The sequence below is a fragment of the Globicephala melas genome, chromosome 4 (genome assembly GCF_963455315.2).
Source record: "Globicephala melas chromosome 4, mGloMel1.2, whole genome shotgun sequence".
In the NCBI taxonomy this organism is placed as follows: Eukaryota; Metazoa; Chordata; class Mammalia; order Artiodactyla; family Delphinidae; genus Globicephala; species Globicephala melas.
In genome coordinates this window covers 53,357,945-53,382,783 of record NC_083317.1, presented here as the reverse complement: position 1 = coordinate 53,382,783, position 24,839 = coordinate 53,357,945, and the positions used below count along the sequence as shown (strand labels likewise).

Genomic DNA, 24,839 nt, shown 5'->3' with positions numbered 1-24,839 from the left:
GAGGGTTGTCTTTTGGTCTTGTTTATGGTTTCCTTTGCTGTGCAAAAGCTTTGAAGTTTCATTAGGTCCCATTTGTTTATTTTTGTTTTTATTTCCATTACTCTAGGAGGTGGGTCAGAAAGGATCTTGCTGTGATTTATGTCATAGAGTGTTCTGCCTATGTTTTCCTCTAAGAGTTTGATAGTTTCTGGCCTTATATTTAGATCTTTAATCCATTTTGAGCTTATTTTTGTGTATGGTGTTAGGGAGTGATCTAATCTCATACTTTTACATGTACCTGTCCAGTTTTCCCAGCACCACTTATTGAAGAGGCTGTCCTTTCTCCACTGTACATTCCTGCCACCTTTATCAAAGATAATGTGACCATATGTGTGTGGGTTTATCTCTGGGCTTTCTATCCTGTTCCATTGATCTATCTTTCTGTTTTTGTGCCAGTACCATACCGTCTTGATAACTGTAGCTTTGTAGTATAGTCTGAAGTCAGGGAGCCTGATTCCTCCAGCTCCCTTTTTTGTTCTCAAGATTGCTTTGGCTATTCGGGGTCTTTTGTGTTTCCATACAAATTGCGAAATTTTTTGTTCTAGTTCTGTGAAAAATGCCAGTGGTAGTTTGATAGGGATTGCATTGAATCTGTAGATTGCTTTGGGTAATAGAGTCATTTTCACAATGTTGATTCTTCCAATCCAAGAACATGGTATATCTCTCCATCTATTTGTATCATCTTTAATTTCTTTCATCAGTGTCTTATAATTTTCTGCATACAGGTCTTTTGTCTCCTTAGGTAGGTTTATTCCTAGATATTTTATTCTTTTTGTTGCAATGGTAAATGGGAGTGTTTTCTTGATTTCACTTTCAGATTTTTCATCATTAGTATATAGGAATGCCAGAGATATCTGTGCATTAATTTTGTATCCTGCCACTTTACCAAATTCATTGATTAGCTCTAGTAGTTTTCTGGTAGCATCTTTAGGATTCTCTATTTATAGTATCATGTCATCTGCAAACAGTGACAGCTTTACTTCTTCTTTTCCGATTTGGATTCCTTTTATTTCCTTCTCTTCTCTGATTGCTGTGGCTAAAACTTCCAAAACTATGTTGAATAAGAGTGGTGAGAGTGGGCACCCTTGTCTTGTTCCTGATCTTAGTGGAAATGCTTTCAGTTTTTCACCATTGAGGATGATGTTTGCTGTGGGCTTGTCGTATATGGCCTTTATTATGTTGAGGAAAGTTCCCTCTATGCCTACTTTCTGCAGGGTTTTTATCATAAATGGGTGTTGAATTTTGTTAAAAGCTTTCTCTGCATCTATTGAGATGATCATATGGTTTTTCTCCTTCAATTTGTTGATATGGTTTATCACATTGATAGATTTGCGTATATTGAAGAATCCTTGCATTCCTGGGATAAACCCCACTTGATCATGGTGTATGATCCTTTTAATGTGCTGTTGGATTCTGTTTGCTAGTATTTTGTTGAGGATTTTTGCATCTATGTTCATCAGTGATATTGGCCTGTAGTTTTCTTTCTTTGTGACATCCTTGTCTGGTTTTGGTATCAAGGTGATGGTGGCCTCGTAGAAGGAGTTTGGGAGTATTCCTCCCTCTGCTATATTTTGGAAGAGTTTGAGAAGGATAGGTGTTAGCTCTTCTCTAAATGTTTGATAGAATTCGCCTGTGAAGCCATCTGGTCCTGGGCTTTTCTTTGTTGGAAGATTTTTAATCACAGTTTCAATTTCAGTGCTTGTGATTGGTCTGTTCATATTTTCTATTTCTTCCTGATTCAGTCTTGGCAGGTTGTGCATTTCTAAGAATTTGTCCATTTCTTCCAGATTGTCCATTTTATTGGCATAGAGTTGCTTGTAATAATCTCTCATGATCTCTTTTATTTCTGCAGTGTCAGTTGTTACCTCTCCTTTTTCATTTCTAATTCTATTGATTTGAGTCTTCTCCCTTTTTTTCTTGATGAGTCTGGCTAGTGGTTTATCTATTTTGTTTATCTTCTCAAAGAACCAGCTTTTAGTTTTATTGATCTTTGCTATTGTTTCCTTCATTTCTTTTTCATTTATTTCTGATCTGATTTTTATGATTTCTTTCCTTCTGCTAGCTTTGGGGTTTTTTTGTTCTTCTTTCTCTAATTGCTTGAGGTGCAAGGTTAGGTTGTTTATTCGAGATGTTTCCTGCTTCTTAAGGTGGGCTTGTATTGCTATAAACTTCCCCCTTAGAACTGCTTTTGCTGCATCCCACAGGTTTTGGGTCGTTGTGTCTCCATTGTCATTTGTTTCTAGGTATTTTTTGATTTCCTCTTTGATTTCTTCAGTGATCACTTCATGATTAAGTAGTGTATTGTTAAGCCTCCATGTGTTTGTATTTTTTACAGATCTTTTCCTGTAATTGATATCTAGTCTCATGGCGTTGTGGTCAGAAAAGATACTTGACACAATTTCAATTTTCTTAAATTTACCAAGGCTTGATTTGTGACCCAAGATATGATCTATCCTGGAGAATGTTCCATGAGTACTTGAGAAAAATGTGTATTCTGTTGTTTTTGGATGGAGTGTCCTATAAATATCAATTAAGTCCATATTGTTGAATGTATCATTTAAAGCTTGTGTTTCCTTATTTATTTTCATTTTGGATGATCTGTCCATGGGTGAAAGTGGGGTGTTTAAGTCCCCTACTATGAATGTGTTACTGTTGATTTTCCCTTTTATGGCTGTTAGTATTTGCCTTATGTATTCAGGTGCTCCTATGTTGGGTGCATAAATATTTACAATTGTTATATCTTCTTCTTGGATCGATCCCTTGATCATTATGTAGTGTCCTTCTTTGTCTCTTCTAATAGTCTTTATTTTAAAGTCTATTTTTTCTGATATGAGAATTGCTACTCCAGATTTCTTTTGGTTTCCATTTGCATGAAATATCTTTTTCCATCCCCTTTTTTTCAGTCTGTATGTGTATCTAGGTCTTAAGTGGGTCTCTATTAGACAGCAAATATATGGGTCTTATTTTTGTATCCATTCAGCCAATCTGTGTCTTTTGGTGGGAGCATTTAGTCCATTTACATTTAAGGTAATTATCGATATGTATGTTCCTATTCCCATTTTCTTAATTGTTTTGGGTTCGTTATTGTAGGTCTTTTCCTTCTCTTGTGTTTCTTGCCTGGAGATGTTCCTTTACCATTTGTTGCAAAGCTGGTTTTGTGGTGCTGAACACTCTCATCTTTTGCTTGTCTGTAAAGGTTTTAATTTCTCCGTCAAATCTGAATGAGATCCTTGCTGGGTAGAGTAGTCTTGGTTGCAGGTTTTTCTTCTTCATCACTTTAAATATCCCCTGCCAGTCTCTTCTGGCTTGCAGAGTTTCTGCTGAGAGATCAGCTGTTAACCTTATGGGGATTCCCTTGTGTGTTATTTGTTGTTTTTCCCTTGCTCCTTTTAATATGTTTTCTTTTTATTTAATTTTTGACAATTTGATTAATATGTGTCTTGTCATATTTCTCCTTGGATTTATCCTGTATGGGACGCTCTGTGCTTCCTGGACTTGATTAACTATTTCCTTTCCCATATTAGGGAAGTTTTCAACTATAATCTTTTCAAATATTTTCTCAGTCCCTTTCTTTTTCTCTTCTTCTTCTGGAACCCCTATAATTCGAATGTTGGTGCATTTAATGTTGTCCCAGAGGTCTCTGAGACTGTCCTCAGTTCTTTTCATTCTTTTCTCTTTATTCTGCTCTGCAGTAGTTATTTCCACTATTTTATCTTCCAGGTCACTTATCCGTTCTTCTGCCTCAGTTATTCTGCTATTGATCCCATCTAGAGTATTTTTCATTGCATTTATTGTGCTGTTAATTATTGTTTGTTTCATCTTTAGTTCTTCTAGGTCCTTGTTAAATGTTTCTTGCATTTTGTCTACTCTATTTACAAGATTTTGGATCATCTTTACTATCATTATTCTAAATTCTTTTTCAGGTAGACTGCGTATTTCCTCTTCATTTATTAGGTCTGCTGGGTTTTTATCTTGCTCCTTCATCTGCTGTGTGTTTTTCTGTCTTCTCATTTTTCTTATCTTACTGTGTTTGGGGTCTCCTTTTTGTAGGCTGCAGGTTCGTAGTTCCCGTTGTTTTTGGCGTCTGTCCCCAGTGGCTAAGGTTGGTTCAGTGCGTTGTGTAGGCTTCCTGGTGGAGGGGACTAGTGCCTGTGTTCTGGTGGATGAGGCTGGATCTTGTCTTTCTTGTGGGCAGGTCCATGTCTGGTGGTGTGTTTTGGGGTGTCTGTGGACTTATTATGATTTTAGGCAGCCTCTTTGCTAATGGGTGCAGTTGTGTCCCTGTCTTGCTAGTTGTTTGGCATAGGATTTCCAGCAGTGTAGCTTGCTGGTCGTTGAGTGAAGCTGGGTGCTCATGTTGAGATGGAGATCTCTGGGAAATTTTCGCCGTTTCATATTATGTGGAGCTGCGCAGTCTTTTGTGGACCAGTGTCCTGAAGTTGGCACTCCCACCTCAGAGGCAGAGCAGTGACTTCTGGCTGCAGCACCAAGAGCCTTTCATCCACACGGCTCAGAATAAAAGGGAGAAAAAGTAGAAATGAAGAATTAGTAGAAGTAGAAAGAAAGAAAGAAAGAAAGAAAGAAAGAAAGAAAGAAAGGAGGGAGGGAAGGAAAAAAAGAAAGAAAGAAGATAAAGTAAAGTAAGATAAAATGTAATAAAGTTATTAAAATAAAGATAATTATTAAAGGAAAAAAATTAAAAAAAAACAAAAAACAAAAAAACGGACGGATAGAACCCTAGGACAAATGGTGGAAGCAAAGCTATACACACAAAATCTCACACAGAAGCCTACACATACACACTCACAAAAAGAGGAAAAGGGGAAAAAATCATAAAACTTGCTCTCAAAGTCCCCCTCCTTAATTTGGGATGATTCGTTGTCTATTCATGTATTCCACAGATGCAGGGTACATCAAGTTGATTGTGGAGCTTTAATCAGCTGCTTCTGAGGCTGCTGGGAGAGATTTCCCTTTCTCTTGTTTGTTCTGACAGCTCCCAGGGGCTCAGCTTTGGATTTGGCCCCGCCTCTGCGTGTAGGTCGCCGTAGGGCGTCTGTTCTTCGCTCACACAGGACGGGGTTAAAGGAGCCGCTGCTTCCGGGGCTCTGGCTCACTCAGGCTGGGGGGAGGGAGGGGCACGGAGTGCGAGGCGAGCCCGCGGCGGCAGAGGCCAGCGTGACGTTGCACCAGCCTGAGGCGCGCCGTGCGTTCTCCCGGGGGAGTTGTCCCTGGATCCCGGGACCCTGGCAGTGGCGGGCTGCACAGGCTCCCCGGAAGGCGGGTGTGGATAGTGTCCTGTGCTCGCACACAGGTTTCTTGGTGGCGGCAGCAGCAGCCTTAGTGTCTCATGCCTGTCTCTGTGGTCCGCGCTTTTAGCCGCGGCTCGCGCCCTTTTCTGGAGCTCCTTTAAGCAGCGCGCTTAATCCCCTCTCCTCGCGCACCAGGAAACAAAGAGGGAAGAAAAAGTCTCTTGCCTCATCGGCAGGTCCAGACTTTTCCCCGGACTCCCTCCTGGCTAGCTGTGGCGTACTAACCCCCTGCAGGCTGTGTTCATGCCTCCAACCCCAGTCCTCTCCCGGCGCTGCGACGGAAGCCCAAGCCTCAACTCCCAGCCCCGCCCGCCCCGGCGGGTGAGCAGACAAGCCTGCCGGGCTGGTGAGTGCCAGTTGGCCGTGATCCTCTTGCTGGAATCTCTCCACTTTGCCCTCCGCACCCTTGTTGCTGTGCTCTCCTCCGGGGCTCCGAAGCTTCCCCTCTCCACCACCCACAGTCTCCACCCTGGAAGGGGCTTCCTAGTGTGTGGAAACCTTTCCTCCTTCACAGCTCCCTCCCACTGGTGCAGGTGCCGTCCCTATCCTTTTGTCTCTGTTTTTTCTTTTTTCTTTTGCCCTACCCAGGTACTTGGGGGGTTTCTTGCCTTTTAGGAGGTTTGAGGTCTTCTGCCAGTGTTCAGTAGGTGTTCTGTAGGAGTTGTTCCACGTGTAGATGTATTTCTGGTGTATCTGTGGGGAGGAAGGTGATCTCCGCATCTTACTCTTCCGCCATCCTCCCGGAAGCCTCAAAATAAGTACTTAAAATAAGTATGTGTAATTCATTTAGGCAAATGGGAAGTATGGTCAATATGGTCGTCCCTCGTTATTCACTGGGTTTTGGTTCCAAAACCCCCTCAGATACCAAAATTTGCAGATGGCCAAGTCTCTTATTTCTGTATTCTTTAAATCAATTCTAAATTACTTATAATACCTAATACATGGTATTATATAAATAGTATGTAAATATTTGTAAATACAATGTAAATCCTTTATCAGTAGTTGCCAGTGTGTAGCAAATTCAAGTTTTGCTTTTTGGAACTTTGTGGATTTTTTTTTTTTTTTGGAATATTTTAATCCGTGGTTGGTTGAATCCATGGATACAGAACATGGGGTAAAGAAGGCCAGCTGTATATTAAAAATTCTCACAAATTAGAAAAGAATAAGCTACTTAACATAAAAATGAGAACAACAGGTAATCCAGAGAAAATTGAATGCAAATGACTGATTAAAATCACAAGTAGGCAACAGTGCTGTTGCCATGTCACTTTTAAGGTAAACAACAACTAGGAAAAATCATTGCATCCATTGCTGGAGGATGCAGGAAAATGGCTCGTCTCGTGTAATACCAGTGAGACTGCAAGTCAGCATACATTTTTTTGGAAAGAATTCTATCAGCATTTAAATTAAAGTTTAAACTATCATACCCTGTAACCCAGCAACACCACCTTTGGGACTCTAAACCATAAAACTAAAAATAAGATATATAAGGATATAGGATATATGTAAAAAGATATTTCTTTTAAGTGGTTTTTTATGTCAAAAAAGCTGCAAAAGTCTGAATATTAAGTAGGGAATGGTTTACCAAATAATATATTTCATACTTTCTCTTTTTCTGTTTTTCTTCTCTTTCTCTACCTCTCTGTCTCTAGCTCTGTATCTTAGTCTTTATCTAACTATATATAAATCTGAAAATAAAGTCATGATATTTGTAATCACAAAAAAAAGTTGAAGTAAATATATTGGGATATTATCCTATTTTTGTCAAAACCAAATCTATATATTTGTGCATATAGAGAATGATCTGGTCTATACATCCCACATCAAAATATTTCTTGCAGTGACTAGACTGAAGAGAAGTATGCGGGAGGGTACCAAGTTTTTCTTTACACATTGCTGTCTTGCTTGATTTGTTAAATCAAGCATTATTAACTTTGTAATAAATTAAAAAAACTGACAAATATCAGTTTAAAAATCAAAGTCTGTCTCATCCACATTCTCCTTTCTTTGGTTAATTATTATATTAGTCTTCTGCTGTACCAGGTGCTATGTAATGACTTTGAGAAGGCACATTCAGGCTGTACCCTGGAGTAGATTTAGTTCTAATTCTGCCAGTCAGGGACTGTTCTGGCCACTTGAAAGTTCTTTCTTTTTGGTATTTTTCCTAGCCTATATATTTCTTTAGGTAAATTCAATCTATAATAGTGATTCTGAACATGGTGTGAGAAGGACATATCAGAATTAGCTGAGGAGTATTCATCCACATATATCCCCCTCTGCATTTGATACCCAACTGTCCCAACCCACAAGTGGTCAACACTGTGGTGAGGACTGTTACTAACCGGAATGTGCTTCATGACTTAGTATGTTGGATTGGGAAAAGTTTGGGAGCCACTGATCCATAAAGTGCTCATGCAGAGCATCCGAAGTCAGAGATGCTCAGTTCTCTTCAGCAGAATCGATCCATTCACTCCAAATATAAAAACATCAAATTGAAAGCAAGAATAACTTAATTCTTACTGCCATTTTAAAGCTATCGTCACAGACTTTTGGACTGAAAGAGAATTCTTCATTATATAAAAGGGCAACTATAAGTCAAGGGTGTGAAGTGACTTGATCATTTTCTCATAAGTTGATGGTTAACTGGGATGCGCTTAGATTCTAGAAGTTCCTAGGACTTCCATGAAGGAGATAGGGATATTCTTTTTGTCTGAAGAGAAGGCTCAATCCAAGCCTGAAGAAGAGGGAGGGCCCATTAGGCACCCAGAGTGGTCTTCCTTAGCTGTATCTTTAATTCTGCCTTTTTTTAAATGGGAATTTTAGTACACTTTTAGCAGGGCTGAGCTGAGTTCTCCATTACTTTCCTCCCTGATGCTGTTGGAATTTAAGACCCCAGGCAGTGTGACACAGACAGTGTCGCTGTGATCCAAGCATTCTGTCATTAGGGTGGTCAGTACCATTTCTAGTATGTGAGCTACTTTTCAAGAACCAGTAAACCTGTGCCTTTGTGCACATACCTTAAGGTCTAGGATTTGAGTCCCATGAGAAATATATACCCAGTGCTGTGTTCTGTGTGGCTCAGAGTCCTGAGACCTGGAATGTTTCAGACTGCGGCAGGAAAGGGAGATAAACCGGCTGGCCAGCTGCTGTTGAAAGAATATAGTGTTATATCAGGCATATATTCAACTCAGACAGCTCTTCACTGTGGAGACCACAGCACTGATACTGGATTCTTGGCAGCCAGCACCCCCCATTTAACCCCATGGATGTAGAGAGATAGCAATTTTTGGCTTAGTTTCCGTAACCCCTTCCCTGGCCAGTGGGGTGGGGTTGTGCTAGTGGTTGCTCGTTGGCAGCCAGAGTACTGTCCAGGGGCTGGAGCCAGCAGAGTAACCTTGTGGTTGGAGTCAAAGGTCAACCTGTGCACAGTCTCCTATGGGAGTGCTGGGTCTGAGTCTTGCAGAGGACCATGTGATGTCTGCTATTGAATGAGACAGGAACATGGCAAAAGACATGGCAGTCAAGGCACAAAGTCAAGTAAGACTAGACATAAGGGCACATACTGAGAAAGGGTTAAACAAAGGAGGATGGAAGAAAGCCTGGAACAAGACAGAAGCCAATGATAAACGTCTATAGCCACTGGGTGAATGTGTCCATTGCATGTCAAGGAGTATTGATGTTAGGAGTCCATATCATCTCATTTTGTTCTCTCAGAAATCTTTCAAGACAGTGAAGGAGCTAAAGTGCAGAGAGGTTGGGTGACTTATCCAAGATAAGTCATCCAGTTGACAAACAGAAAACACAAACTTAAAGCCTAGATCTTCTGATTTCAGATAAACTCCTTAGGCTGTAATTTCCATTTGGTAACATTCTTCTTCTTCTCTTCCTCTAAAAGTTATCTTTAATTTATGATTAAGAAAAAACTTTATGTATAATTTTAAAATTTTTGCTTTTTTTTCCGATTTTTGGATGGAAAGAGTAAGGAACAGACACTGAATATGCTCCAGGTCTATCATCTTCCTGATGATGGTTAGTTATACAGTAGGTTGGACAGTGTGATTATAAATATCTTTGAGCGTTTTGGAGAAGATATCACACTGCTTATAGTCTCCTTATAATAACACATTTTAAGAATATATGTAACAAATCAGTTTTCTTCCTTTAAAGATTATACCTGTGCATCTCTTTCCTTTAAACTATTTTGACCAGTATTATCCCATGTCTGTATCCTAATGTCTCTGGTTTATCAATTTGAGGTCCAAACGTACATGTTCAGAGTTTTGTAATGGGGACTTTGAGTAAATTTGAACCTCAATATTCTCTCAGTTCTATCAGCACAGCTCCTTAAGGAACTGCAGGCAGCTCAAATCCTGTGTGAACTTGCATAGGCATTACTACATGTGCTTCCTCTGCCCAATAATAATAGCTATGAATCTTCCTTAATACTTATTGAACACTTTATCTGTGCCAGACACCATATAAAGAAGCATTCATATTTTCCTCATTTAATCCTCACAACTGTACTATAAAGTATTATATCCAATTTATATATAAAGAAACAGGCTCAGAGAGGTGAGGTAACTCTCACAAGATAAGACAGTAATTTGGCCAGACAGGTTTCAAATCAGGTCTACTTAACTCTGTAGCCCATACTCCATCATGCTTTGTGGAAAGAAAGAAAAAAAAAAGGATATTTAGTATTGTGAAAACCTGCATAATATATAGAAAGCTACTTTAAAAATGTGGGAGGATATCTTGAAAAGCAAGTCTCATCTTATTCTGTTTTAATGAACAGAATAAAACAAAAGTACATATGCATTGCTTCCTTGGAATGTTTTCCTGTAGTGATCTCTAATGATTTCTCCCTGCCTTATGTAGAGAATTAATCTGGTCTCCCAGACTGTGGAGATGTGGTTTTGTATTATATGGGTTTTTTTGCTGAAAAATAATTTTTATCCTCTAGTTGAACTGAAGTGATTTGTAAAATAGCAAAGGGCTGTGCAACATTCTAGAACAGCAAGGGAATTCATGTGGGAAGTTAGTGGCTATGAGTGAAAATAAAATAGCGGCTAAATCAGCTGTTGATGTGTGAAATTGTAAGAAGATGATTGGATCTGAAAATTCCTACTCATGCTTTCAGTTTTGGGTTTTTTTTTTTTTTTTTTGAATATTGAAGAAAGAAATAAACTAATATTCACTGAAGGCTGTCTGGGCCTGGTATTATACTAGGTAATTTTCACAAAAGTTTCTAATTTACTGCACTCAAAAACCTTTTGTGAAATGCCATATTATTCGTATTTTACCGAAGAAGAATGCAAGATTTTGCAGTTAGAATATGACAAACCCAGGAATCAAATGTATGTCTTTATGACTTCAAAATTTGAAATTAGGGCTTCCCTGGTGGCGCAGTGGTTGAGAGTCTGCCTGCCAGTGCAGGGGACGCGGGTTCGTGCCCCGGTCCGGGAGGATCCCACGTGCCGCGGAGCGGCTGGGCCCGTGAGCCATGGCCTCGGAGCCTGCGTGTCCGGAGCCTGTGCTCCGCAACGGGAGAGGCCACGACAGTGAGAGGCCCGCGTACCGCAAAAAAAAAAAAAAAAAAAAAAAAAAAATTTGAATTATTAGCCATGTGGAAATTTTACAGATGCATAACCTGACTCTCCCTCAAATTATTTCAACTTCAAACTTCTAATAGAAGTTGCCATTCTGAGAATCTGAACAAGCCCAGTGAAAAGAAGTTATGAAACATTTCTCCAATTTCTCCAGAGTTATTTGGCTGGAATGTTACACACAGAAGACTACACATATGGCTATTGATTTTGTTATTACATTGATAAAACCCAGTTTCAATAGTGGCTCTCTCCATGTTTTAGACTGCCAGTAAGATACCCAGCCACATAGTAGGTAAGGTATTAGTGTTTATTAAACTGAACAAAAATCTCTATCTTCTAAGAACTAGTAGTCTCTCTGTTTGATATAGGAACCAGTTAAGAATCCATATGTGATCTGGATTACAACTTCGACTTCCTTTCTGAAATCCCAGCCCATCTGACAGATTTCTGCTGCTCTGAATTTCCTTTAGTCCCACAATTACTCTTACTAGTTCTTTATTTAGAAACCTACAAAGGTGGTCTTTTGCCTAACTACTTAAACACCTTTTTCTTAGATTTCAGTCTTTAATAATCTATCCTACCATAACCAGCCAACTTGAGGATAGGAGGATGGAAAGGAACATTTGGGTGAGAAAAGAAGGAAAGAGAAGCAGAACACTACTATTATGAAAGTTTTTTGGCTTTAAAACTGTTGGTGTGAGACTTGTGTGACTATTTTTAACTCTCTGAGTGATATGTCTGTGCCTTGTTAGTCTGTAAGAAAAATTTACTGCTTTTCTCATTTACTCTTCCCTACTTTCTCCATCTCCATTCACATACTTGGTCACTCTCTGTGAACATCCTGCCTGGTCTCCTGCCCACTAGTGGAAAGATCCCTGTCTATCCCCAAATTTGTCCTTAGGTTCTCCTCCCAACCCATTTCTCCAGTGTCCTTTAGTCAACACCCTTGGTCTGTCTGGACCCTGAATACAGGATATAAAGAATGGAACTTTTATAAACTCAAGTGCAATATAATTAACAAAAATGAGATGGAGAGATATCATTGCAGTGAGAATGGGGTGCTGTATACTCATGAAAATATAAAGCCAAAATTTGATCCAGAGTTAATTTTTAACTCCCAAAGTTTCTTTAAGAACATTAGTTCTGAAACAAGATTATTGGATCCAAGTGAGCATTTCCAGATACGGATCAGAAAAAAGATAGATGAGGCTGGAGACTGATTCTTTTTTCTGGTATTTTTGTTGTTTTAACTGTTACTGTCAGACATTAGTATAGTATACCCAATAAGTCTACACTGGTGGTGCAGTAACTTCCCATACGATTGCAATTTGGAATTCATGCAGTAAAATACTGCATGGAGGCAAACAAAAGAAGGCTACTGCATGGATCGACAGATCCACTGGTTGTCAGCATGGAGTAAACTAGCAAAATGGCTTCTAACTCATTATCATCTTAATCAATGACCCATCCACTGTGGCTCTTTGTGCTATGGATTCTAGAGTGTTCTCACACCAAGTGGGCTCCTCTTCTTTTCTGATTTCCTTCGAAGACCTTAGTTATATGTGGAAGTCATCTATTAAAATACTCATGTTTGGTGAGCTTTAGGCTTTACCATCTGTTTCCTACCCCATGTGGCCATCAGAATGGTGTCTCAAAGTCTCCAAGAATCAGTAGAAATGTCCTTGGTGAAAACTGGTTTCATGGATCATTTATCTTCTGTTATTTCTGCTTTCACATAATTCTTGACCTATGCAGAGTCCTTCCTTTTGTGACAAACTTACCTGTATGTTTTTCATTCCAGCATTTTAGGATTTTAGTTAGAGGAGCCTTCCAGAATTCTTATACTACCCGCTTGTCCCTGCTGCAAATGGAGTCTGGCCTCCCTTGATGCTTCAGTTACTGAGGAGGGATTATTTTGGACCAAACTCTATCTTAGAACATTTCAGTGAAGTGATAAATAGCTGGTTTTTCTGCTTAGAACACCTAGATTTTAATCATGGCTTCACAAGCTCTTGGCTCTTGAACTTGTAGAATTGTTTATCGCTGAGCCTCAGTTTCCTTGTTTATGAAGTAAAAATAATGATATTACCTTCCTCATAGGATTATTGTAAAGACTAGATATGTGTAATGGGAAATGGGAGTGGTAAAAGAAGCAGACTAAAAGATGATAGAGGGTGTTGTGTTTTATTTCTCAAATGGCAGAACTACCATCTTCCCTCTGGAAAGGAAGCAACAGACAAACGTCCTTAAGCATAAGGGGTCTTATTTTACTGCTTCATTTACCATATACCGGAATGGCTCTAGCTTTACTTAAAAAGAGACAGAAGTTAAAAAAAAAAAAAAAGAGAGAGAGAGGAAAAAATCCAACACCTAACATTTACTAAACATTAGTCATATGTCAAATTCGAAATGCTTAATATTAAGTATTATTAAGTTGTCAAGACAATCCTCAGATGTATATTCTATTCTTTCCCCATTATAGAGGTGAGGAAACTGAGGCTCAAGTTAAGTGACTTGTCCAAAGTCACACAGTTAGAAATGAATAGAGATAATTCGACTTTTTAGCCTGTACTCCTGATTAACATGCTGTTACTGCAGTGTTTATGTATGAAGTCAAGGGTCACAAATAATTTGTGTGAATATTCATATTTGAATATTCCTACTTCCTGATATTCATCCCTCCTCCACCAATAGTGTGGTTGACAGCATTTCACATTTCTAGTGAAATATCCTTGTCTCTCTGAAGACTTTCCAAAGACTAGCAGAATTAAATATTCCCTGTTCTCTGCTCTCAGAGCATTGCACACAAGCTGATAAAACACACATCACCCTCTTTAGTTATTTCTCCCCTGCCCTCCATCCTGTGACTTCCTGAGTGTGGAAGTGTTGCCTGATTTCCTAACACCCCTTTATGATCATCATTGTTTTTATTATTGTTGCCGATACTGCTATTACTTTAATTATCAGAGATGAGCACAATATCTGGTATATTGGAAGGTCTCGATATTTGTTTTTTAAATGGACAGTCTATTAAAATTATTTTTCGTACAATTAATAGTTTATTGAAAACCTGAGACCTTCTTACCTACTAATTTTTCATTACTGACTGTGGATTTTTAAAATTTATTTATTTACTTTTGGCTGTGTTGGGTCTTCGTTTCTGTGCCTGGGCTTTCTGTACTTGCGGCGAGCGGGGGCCACTCTTCATCGCGGTGTGCGGGTCTCTCACTGTCACAGCCTCTCTTGTTGCGGAGCACAGGCTCCAGACACGCAGGCTCAGTAGTTGTGGCTCACGGGCCCAGTTGCTCCGTGGCATGTGGGATCTTCCCAGACCAGGGCTCGAACCCGTGTCCCCTGCATCGGCAGGCAGATTCTCAACTACTGCGCCACCAGGGAAGCCCCTGACTGTGGATTTTTGAAATGTGTTTGCTTCTGGTCCATGCAGTTCTGCTTCCTCTTGGCAGCCTTTCAAGGTGCAGGAACCATGCCTCGGCTATTTGTGTTACACTGGTCCCCAGATCACCATAGGTTCCTAATGAATCTTCTTTCTAATCAGCTTTTGAAAATGGAGCTTCGTGCTTTTCTGCAGTCAGTTATGAAGATGGCTGTCTCTAGAGCCTTCTCTTTAGCTACAACCACCTTCCCAGAATTACTTTTCTTTCCTCAGCTCCATTTATGAGACTGCAGCTCTCCAGAACCATATGTTGCAGCTGAACTGTGCTTTCCCCTAGTAGCAGGATATCATTTTTTTAATACCATGTTATTTGTTGGTCCCTTGATTATTCAAGAAAACTAGGAATCTCACACATGTTAGCAATTGTAGCTCCAGGAGCTAAAGATTTATACTACAGGCAAGCATACATTTATAAGCCAGTTTTCAGATCTCATATCTTAACTTCCTGGCGATATAGCAGAAGTATAACTAAGCCTGAAACTCGTGCATGCTCCAGAACTGACAGACATTTGTGTGTGTGTGTGTGTGTGTGTGTGTGTGTGTGTGTGTGTGTGTTGATCCAAATGAGTACATAATGGGAGAGAATGATGCTTCTAAATTTAGTTGTGTCTTTAATATTGTTACCAGTGTTACATGTCTGTGATCATTTTTCCCCTGGCAAATGTAGTCTTCATTACAAAATCCAGTCATGCAATTTGCATGCTTTGGAGATAAGGCTGAGGCTCTGTCAGAGCACTTAACCACAGGTGTAAAAATGTTGTGATTAAAAAGAGACTGCACATTTAAGTAGGAGTAATTAGAAGTGAATTCTTAATTGCAAAATTACACAAGCATTTATGCTTTGCTTTGTGATCCTCAGCCTTTGAAAGGTGCTATATAAATGCAAATTGCTTGTCACATCATTCATGCCATGTATTCATGACATTGAAAAATGTGCATTTATACTGAACTAAGCTTAATAATAAAATACTAAATATAAAGTATGTATTAAATAGACCTACATTTCCATCAACCAAGAAAGTACATTTCTGTATTTTCCTTTTGAACATGTACCTGGGCTGATGAGTTACAAGTTCTGTCTTATTACATCTGATTAAGGGAATGAAGTATAAAAATAGAACTCTTCAGACTGATTAAACTACAAAACTGTAAACAGTTTTTTTTTAAATATTATTATTGTAGCTTAACAGCATTAAAATTTTCTGAATGTGAACTCACATATTGGTAGTAGTACCTTTATTGCCTGTTGGTAATCTAAAGAAGGCCTTCTTTCAAGACTTATAGATATGGTAATTTATCAGTTATTGGAATATTCCATTGCTATAAATATTTCATCCTTCTTTATGACCTCTTGATATAATTCCCACATCAGGAGTTTGGGTTGTGAATTAAGAAATGTAATTTTTATGAATATCAAGGTTTAAAACCACTTGGGAGAGAGTGAGAATCTCATCCTCACAAGATGGATGCCAGAAAATGATAAACATCTGGTCCCCCTACACCCCATGTTTCATGTGTTTGTCAACAGAAAGAAATTATTTCAGGGAGGTGCTTCTCAGTCACTGATGTGTCATTATGTCATTTGGAGATCTCATTAAAGTATAGATTCTGATTCAGTAGATTTGATGTGGGGCCTGAGATTTTGCATTTCTATCGATAACAATCTTTCTTGTGATGCAGATGCTACTGGTCTACAGACCACATGTGGAATAGTGAGGATTAAGGCAGGGCTCTGCAAACTTTTTCTGTAAAGAACCAGAAGATAGATAGTTTAGCCTTTGCAGGCCATAGGCTCTCTGTCACAGCTAGTCAGTTCTGCTGCTGAAGCACAAAAGAGTCATGGTTAATACATAAATAAGTAAGCATGGTGGTCTTTCAGTGAAACTTCATTTACAGGACACGAGGCAAGAGGATTTGGCTCCGGGGCTGTAGTTTGCCCAGGCCTGTTTTAGGGAATTATGAGTGTTTTTTTTTTTTTGTAATATATCTTTTTTTTTTTTTTTAAGATTTATTATTTATTTATTTAATTTATTTTTGGCTGCATGGGGTCTTAGTTGCGGCACGCAGGATCTTCGTTGAGGCATGTGGGATCTTTCGTTGTGGTGCACAGGCTCTTCATTGTGGTGTGCGGGCTTCTCTCTAGTTGTGGCACTAGAGAGGGCGCATAGGCTCTGTAGTTGTGGCAGGTGGGCTTAGTTGCCCTGCGGCATGTGGGATCTTAGTCCCCTGACCAGGGATCGAACCCACGTCCCCTGCATTGTAAGGCAGATTCTTTACCACTGGACCACCAAGGAAGTCCCACTATGAGTGTTCTAAGAAATTCATTTTTATTCCAAAATTGCCCCTCTTCAGAGTTAACACGGCAGAGGCTAACTTAAATTCTCGAATAGTCTTCAGTGACAATCTGTCCCTGAAAGTTACTAATAGAAATCTATATAGGCCCCATTTGCATTTATCCATCTTCCATTTTCTTCCCCTCCTGGTATCTTTATCTTCTTTCCTCATTCTCCCAGTTGAAGAGCTCCAAGGCAACATTCAGTTCCCGATAACCAAAATCCACGGATGCTCAAGTTCCTTATAACAGGGGTCCCCAACCCCTGGGCCACGGACTGTTACCAGTCCGTGGCCTGTTAGGAACTAGGCCACACAGCAGGAGGTGAGTGGCAGGTGAGCGAGAGAAGCTTCATCTGTATTTACAGCCACTCCCCATCGCTTGCATTACCGCCTGAGCTCTACCTCCTGCCAGCACCATAACTAGACGAACTGATGAAATAGCAGAGGATATTGAGGCACAATTGTTAGAGAGGATTAATGAGTCACCGTGGTATGCAGTCCAGGTTGACAAGTCTACTGATGTTGACAACAAGGCAACAATGCTTGTTTTTGTGTGATATATTTTTCAGGAGGATGTGCATGAGGATATGTTATGTGCACTTTTGTTGCCAACCAACACCACAGCTGCAGAACTATTCAAGTCCTTGAATGATTACATATCAGGAAAACTGAACTGGTCATTTTCTGTCAGTATATGCACAGACAGAGTGGCTGCCATGACTGGACGGCTTTCTGGTTTCACTACTCGGGTCAAAGAGGTCGCTTCTGAACGTGAGTCTACACACTGTGTCATCCATAGAGAAATGCTGGCTAGCCGAAAAATGTCACCTGAACTTAACAACGTTTTGCAGGTTGTGATTAAAATTGTCAACCACATTAAAGTACATGCCCTTAACTCACGTCTGTTCGCGCAGCTCTGTGAGGAGATGGACACAAAGCACACACGTCTTCTCTTATACATAGAAGTGAGATGGCTTTCTAAAGGTAGATCACTGGTCAAAGTTTTTGAGTTACGTGAGCTGCTCCAGAGATTTCTTTTAGAGAAACAGTCACCACTGGCAGCACATTCCAGTGACACAGAATGCGTCACAAAACTTGCTTACTTGTGTGACATATTCAACCTGCTCAGCAAACTCAGTCTGTCATCACTTCGGGGGAGAATGGTAGCTGTGTTCAAGTTGGCACATAAAGTGGCTTCATTCAAAGCCAAACTGGAATTATGGGGGCAACAAGTGAACATTGGGACTTTTGTCATGTTTCAAGCATTAGCAGAGATTTTGAAAGAGACTGAGCCAGGGCCTACTTTCTCCCTGCTGGTGCATGTTCACCAATCTCAGCTTTCAAAAGAGTTTGAGCATTACTTCCCAACCACAAAAGACCCCCGAACTGGGAAGGAATGGATCCACAACCCATTTGTGAATAAACCAGTTGAATCAACTTTATCCGTGCTAGAAGAGGATCAACTGCTTGAGATCGCAAATGACGGTGGCCTTAAAAGTTTGTTTGAGGGCTTCCCTGGTGGCGCAGTGGTTGAGAGTCCGCTTGCCGATGCTAGGGGACGTGGGTTCGTGCCCCGGTCCAGGAAGATCCCACATGCCGTGGGGCGGCTGGGCCCGTGAGCCATGGCTGCTGAGCCTGCGCGTCTGGAGCCTGTGCTCCGCAACTGGAGAGGCCACAACAGTGAGAGGCCCGCGTACAGAAAAAAAAAAAAAAAAAAAAAAAATTTGTTTGAGACAACTTCAAATCTCCATACGTTCTGGATGAAAGTCAAGGCGGAGTATCCTGAGATTGACACAAAAGCACTGAAAAGCCTGCTTCCGTTTCCAACATCCTATCTTTGTGAAGCAGGGTTTTCTGCAGTGACAGCAACCAAAACGAGATCACGGAGTAAACTGGACATAAGCACCACACCTCGGGTGTCACTGTCTCCCATCACCCCCAGATGGGACCATCCAGTTGCAGGAAAACAAGCTCAGGGCTCCCACTGATTCTGCATTATGGTGAGTTGTTTAATTATTTCATTACATATTACAATGTGATAATAATAGAAATAAAGTGCACAATAAATGTAACGCACTTGAATCATCCCGAAGTCATCCCATCCCCGCCCCCGGTCCGTGGAAAAATTGTCTTCCATGAAACCGGTCCCTAGTGCCAAAAAGGTTGGGGACCGCTGCCTTATAAGTATAAAATGGCATAGTAGAGCCGGCCCTCCAGTCCTCCAGTTCTGCACCCACGAATTCAACCAGCCTTGGATTGAATTTGGTCCGGAATTGGTTGAATCCAATACTAGGTTGGTTGAATCTGTGGATGTGGAAGCCGCATAGCTAGAGTTCCGGTTGTAAATATCAGATGTTATTTAATATACTCAGAATCCTCAAGAGTCTCCTCAAAGAGCAGAGCAGTAGACCAATAGAGTTTTATATTTATTGGATGATCTCTCCCTTGTTCTTTTTTCCACGTTCTTTTTTCTTTTTATTCTCAAATAAAGCCACACAAACAACCAGTGTTGTTTACCAAAGGTGAACTGTCCAATCAGATGATCTACATCCAATCCTTTTTTTAAATCTCAATCAAGATCAGAGTCCTTCTTCTAGACAAACCTTTTTATCTTTCCAATTATCTAGCCTCCCTCAGGTCTTCCAATGGCTATGTCATTTGACAACTCCAGAGCTGACATTTCATTACAGTGATCAGGTAGGCAGGTTTACTCTTCCCCAGAATGACCAGCCTCAGTACTAATGTCTAAAGTACGCTTTACCTTATTTTTACATTTCAGAGGAAATAAAATTAAGGAATGTGCCAAATTGTGTTAGAAATTTTTAGCATTAACTACTAGGACTGTTAATATCACAGTAAAATACTAGGCTATTGATAGGGCATATTCATTAATTTCACCAGTAAATAGTCAAGAACGTTGAAAGAATTTATATATAATTTATCTTTAAATACAAGCTATAACGATTAAACAGTTTTAGTAGAAATAATGGATTAGGAGTTCAATAAACTATAGCCTGAGGGCCAAATACCACTCACTTCTAGTTTGTGTGTGGCCCGCAAGCTAAGATTGTTTTTGTTTTACTTTTTAAAAAGGTTGAAAAGAAAATCAAAATATGAATAATATTTTGTGCCACTTGAAAATTGCATGAAATTCAAATTTCAGTTTCCATAAATTAAGTTTTATTGGGCCACAGCGACACCTGTTGATTTGCGTATTGTCTGTATTATCTATGGCTACGTTGGCACTACAGCGGCAGAATTGACGGCAGCAGAGGCTATGGCTCTCAATATTTACTGTCTGTCTATTTACAGAAAAAAGTTCGGCAACCCCTAAGTTAGGTGAAAACATGTCTTATGACTTATATCTATGTGCTTCACTAAAACTTGATTACTTTAACATCAATTAGTTAAAACAAAACTAAGAAGGTTGAGCACAATGCATGTGGTATTTGGAAGAATGGAAAAAATTGTTTAAAATATCTGGATCTTGTCTAGTTCACAATATAATAACAGATTTATAAAAATTAACACTGAACACATCCTTACTGTTTATGTCAGGCGTATGCTAAGAACTTGTGGGTCTTATATTTTATATTGCAGCTAGTCAACTGGCATTATCTCACAACCCACAATTACCATTTGAAATAGGCACCACTGTGATCCTTATTTTGGCAACGAGGAGGTGAGACTTAAGTTAAATGACTTGCCCCATGTCACCCAGCCAGCAAATGGCAAAGTCAGATTTGAACAGAGACAGTTTAACTCTTGAGATCAATATTTTAACCCTATAATATAGTTCATCAACATTTTACAAAGATAGTACAGTTGTCCCTTGGTGTCTGTGGGGGATTGGTTCCAGGACATACCCCCCTCCGCAACAATACAAAAACCTGAGGGTGCTCAAGTTCCTTATATAAAATGGCCTAGTACAGTTGACCCTTGAACAACTCAGAGGTTAGGAGTGCTGACCCTCCTCACATTTGAAAATCTGTGAATAAATTAGAGTTGGCCCTCTATATCAATTCTTCTGTGTCCAAGGATTCAACCTTGGATCGTGTAGTACTGTAGTATTTACAATTGAAAAAAATCTGCATATAAATGGACCCGAGCAGTTCAAATCCTTGATGTTCAAGAGTCAGCTGTAGTTGCATATAACCTATTCACATCTTCCCATATACTTTAAATCATCTAATCATCTTTATATCTTCCACATACTTTAAATCATCTTTATACAATGTAAATGTTGTGTAAATAGTTGTAAACACAATGTAAGTACTATGTAAATAGATGCCAGTGTGCATCAAATTCAAGTTTTGCTCTTTGGAACTTTCTGGATTTTTTTAAAAAATATTTTTGATCTGTAGTTGGTTGAATCTGTGGCTGTAGGACCCACCAATATGGAGGGCCAACTGTACCAATTTTCTTATACACATACTGATCAATTCAGTAACATGTATGTGGGAAGTATCCATTTGCTCACTACCTTGTGATCTTCTGGCCTGAATGTGGTCTTGTTCAATTTAAGAGGAAATGGAACTCTTGTAGATTATTATTAAAGTCACTGAGGTATACACTTCTTTTAAAATTGCTTCTCCTATTTCCCTTAGTGTTTGAGTGACTGTGAAGTAAAATGACAACAGGCAGGTTGAAGTTTAATCCAGGTAAGATGGAAGCTTTTGGAGAAGCTGAAGAGTATTTTCTTTACACTGAATTAAAGTCTTCACAGAGCAGAAGTGATTTAGATGGTGCCTCAGGAAAGAGAAACTTTGCATTATGCTTTGCATAGCACACAAGTTGTGACCATTTTTTTTTTTTACCTGGTGGCCTCATTACAATTCTTAAAGGCTGATAACCTTTACTTAAATACCTTTTTTACAATGCCATGTTTATGCATGTATGCCTACGTAAACTCAGATGAGCAAGGGAGCACAGTCAGGGCTCTCAAAGCTGAAATTAGATGCATCACCAGCTTTTTCCTCCACCAAAAATTTAGCTAGCACAGAAAACAATAGGCCACGTGCATAAAGCAATTAGTGATATCAAGGCCTGGACAATCACCTAATTCTGTAGCAAGCTACTCTAGACTGGATTATTTATTTACCCTTGCCTTATTTTACTGTGCTAGTGGGATTTCTTAGGGCTTAAGGAGAGTTAATTCTGCTGGTAGGCATGATCTTTATGCAATTCCAGTGTTGGAATTATATGTATTGAGATAAATGTGGGATTCATTGTAGATTAAAAAGGTTCTTTTGTTTGGAGTTGAGGAAATAACAAGGAGAGTGTTTTGAATTCTCTGTTTGTTTGGTTTTTTTCCCCTCTTATTGCATCACACATTTCCACTGCTGACCTTCAGGCAGGCCTCTTTGTAGAGGTTTTTGCCCAAATGATTTGTGAGGGTCTTTTGAATGGGTAATTGGACATTCAGTTGGAAGCTTTATTTTGACAGTGGGCTAATAGGTTAATTCTGTATTCAAAAACAGATGTGTTTGTTTGTTTGTTTTAAATAATGAGGTGTCAAGCCAATTCCCATTTTCCGGGCATTTTGCTTTCTTTTGATGGCAGGTAATTTGGTAAACAGATCACGTTACTTAACTGTATTCACTTCTTCATCCACAGCAGAAATCTTGTTTCTCCTCTAAAGAGAAACTTAAATATGATATTTATAATTCACGTGAAGGCTGTAGGAGCTAGCATCAAGTGCTTATGATTATATTCAGATGATAAGAAAATGTAATGAAAGTCTAGTAGAGCTTGCTTATTACCGTTGACCTCAAGTGCAACATCATTTAAATTGAAACAGCTCTGCCCTCTACTATGAAAAATTGTCCAAAGGGCAAAGAGTTGTCTCTAGGGCTATTCATTGATGTACATTAAACCTTCGTAGAGAATACATTTCCATTGATAGTATGAAAGGGAAAACCAGAGTGTTTTTTGGAAAACTACTTATTTCAGTAAATAATTTCCAAATGATTTCATTAGATGATTGAGGCTTTTCAAATATGAATATACAGAGAATTAGGACAGAAAGACAAATAGTGACATTTAGTAATGCCGCACCATGAAAACAGTCTTGGCTACCACTCTAAAAGCGAACAAATAATTATTAAAACCCCATCATCTTATTTTATTATTTTATTAGGGGCCATGGTCTATTAAGTTTCCTATATCCTGATAAAAATGTGAATTTTTCCTTAGCAGTACTGTGAATAATACAAATCTAATATCGTATTTCATTTTATTAACCAAAGGAAGACAGCAAACACACACACACCACATCAGACTGCTCTAAGGGAAAAAAAAAATCAGCAAACAAAACAAAACAACTGAACAAGTATATAAAAAAAGCAGAAAATATTAGGAGGGGAAAAAATCAACTAATTTCTCTGGACAATCACCTAAATCTGTAGCAAGCTACTTTATGGTGGGTTATTTATTTACCCTTGCCTTATTTTACTGTGCTAGTGAGATATTTAGAGAAAAGAAAACAGAAGCCTAAAAATATTTAAGAATATTATTTCTTAAATATTGATGAATATATGTATCAAATAATATCTGACTTCTTAGGCAAAAAGTATACACACATTTCTTAGAGAATGTTAGGAAATAGTTTTGAAAATATTGGTGGAATGGTAAAATAACAACTTCTTTAATTTTTTTCCATTTTTAAAAATATTAAAGTAAAATTTTTGTCACTGATTTGGTAAATAATCATGAACATTTATCATTACGTTAATTTATCATAGTTTTGCTTTAATTATCTTTAAAATGAAATGTGGACAAAATAGTATTTACCCTGTTTACCTCATGGGATACTGACAGTGTCAAAGGAAAGAGCTTATTAAATATATCGACTTTATTTCAATTTGTTTCCAAGCTACCCCAAAATATTTTAAATAAACTAAGTATTGTATTTTCTTTAAGAAAACACGCAGAACTTTATTTTTTAGTGGAAGGAGAAAGTAAGTAATATTGACCAAATTCAGATCAATTCAGTTAAGCAGTTATTTCTGACTCTCTCTCAAAGAAAGTAATGCAGTGGCAAGAAAACATATTCACAATTATATGTGATTTAAGAAAAATGAGTAAATTTTCCCAAGTGTTGAGACACTGCTCATCAGCTCCCGACCTGTTGTCCCCATATCTCTGTGTGCCACTGAGTTCTAGTATCATCCAACAAAATCAAATTTGCTCTCTGTCTTCCTTTAGTGTTTTGCCCCGATGCATTTTATTCCATTAGACCATTCTACTTAGATAATTCCTTATTTAATACTACCCAAGTTTTGATTTTCCTTCTTAGTCTGATCCTTGGTTTTTCTGATTAGATCATCAAGCTTCTCTCTCTCCCTCCTCTTTATTTTCTGAAGAACTAACCCATCCTTACCTAATAAGGCCATCTTCTCCGTCAGTAGCTCAAATGTGGAGCACGTATGAATGCCGCCAAATAGGCATCATAGATAAGCTCAGTTACTTCTTCCACTTGACAAAGCGGATCTTCCATTTTGAAATCCAGTGCACTGCAAATAACTGAGAAATAACATGATGAAAGGTAAAATGAGATAGCACAAGCACAATGTTTTGATCCACAAACAAAATCTGATTTTTGGTCTGTTGAAACCTTTACAGTCTCTTTTTTGTTTGTTTGTTTATTTATTTTTTAACATCTTTATTGGAGTATAATTGCTTTACTAATGTTGTGTTAGTTTCTGCTGTATAACAAAGTGAATCAGCTATATGTGTACATATATCCCCATATCCCCTCCCTCTAAATTTTCATATGGAACAACAACTAAAAATATGATTAGTCATTTTGGTTTAATAATTTGTTCTCATTTTCCTTAAAAGTAGATTTGACATTTATCCTCTCTAAACCACATCATTACTTCAGCATAGCAAATTCCTTCTTCCCTTCCTCCTTTTTTCCTTCCTTTCTTGATAGTTTCTGCATTCTCTCTCTCTCTCTGAAATAAAAGTTCTCCTGAACAACAAGAATACAAATAGCCATGAAGATAACATACATCTAGAGACTACAAACAGAAATGATGTGAGAAAACCATCATCCCATTTTTAATAACTTAATAATTAGAGATGTCTTTG

At 38.8% G+C, this 24,839-nt stretch overlaps 1 protein-coding gene across 1 annotated transcript in view; it reads left to right on the top strand.

The window, feature by feature from the left end:
- The window catches only part of LOC132597190 (SCAN domain-containing protein 3-like), a 382,646-nt gene extending 364,175 nt beyond the window's left edge, over positions 1-18,471 (top strand). Inside the window, exon 4 of the mRNA XM_060297563.1 lies at positions 17,315-18,471. Coding sequence (XP_060153546.1) covers positions 17,315-18,364 — 1,050 coding nt within the window. The 3' untranslated portion in view covers positions 18,365-18,471. The remainder of the gene's footprint in view (positions 1-17,314) is intronic.
- Positions 18,472-24,839: the final 6,368 nt, after the last annotated feature.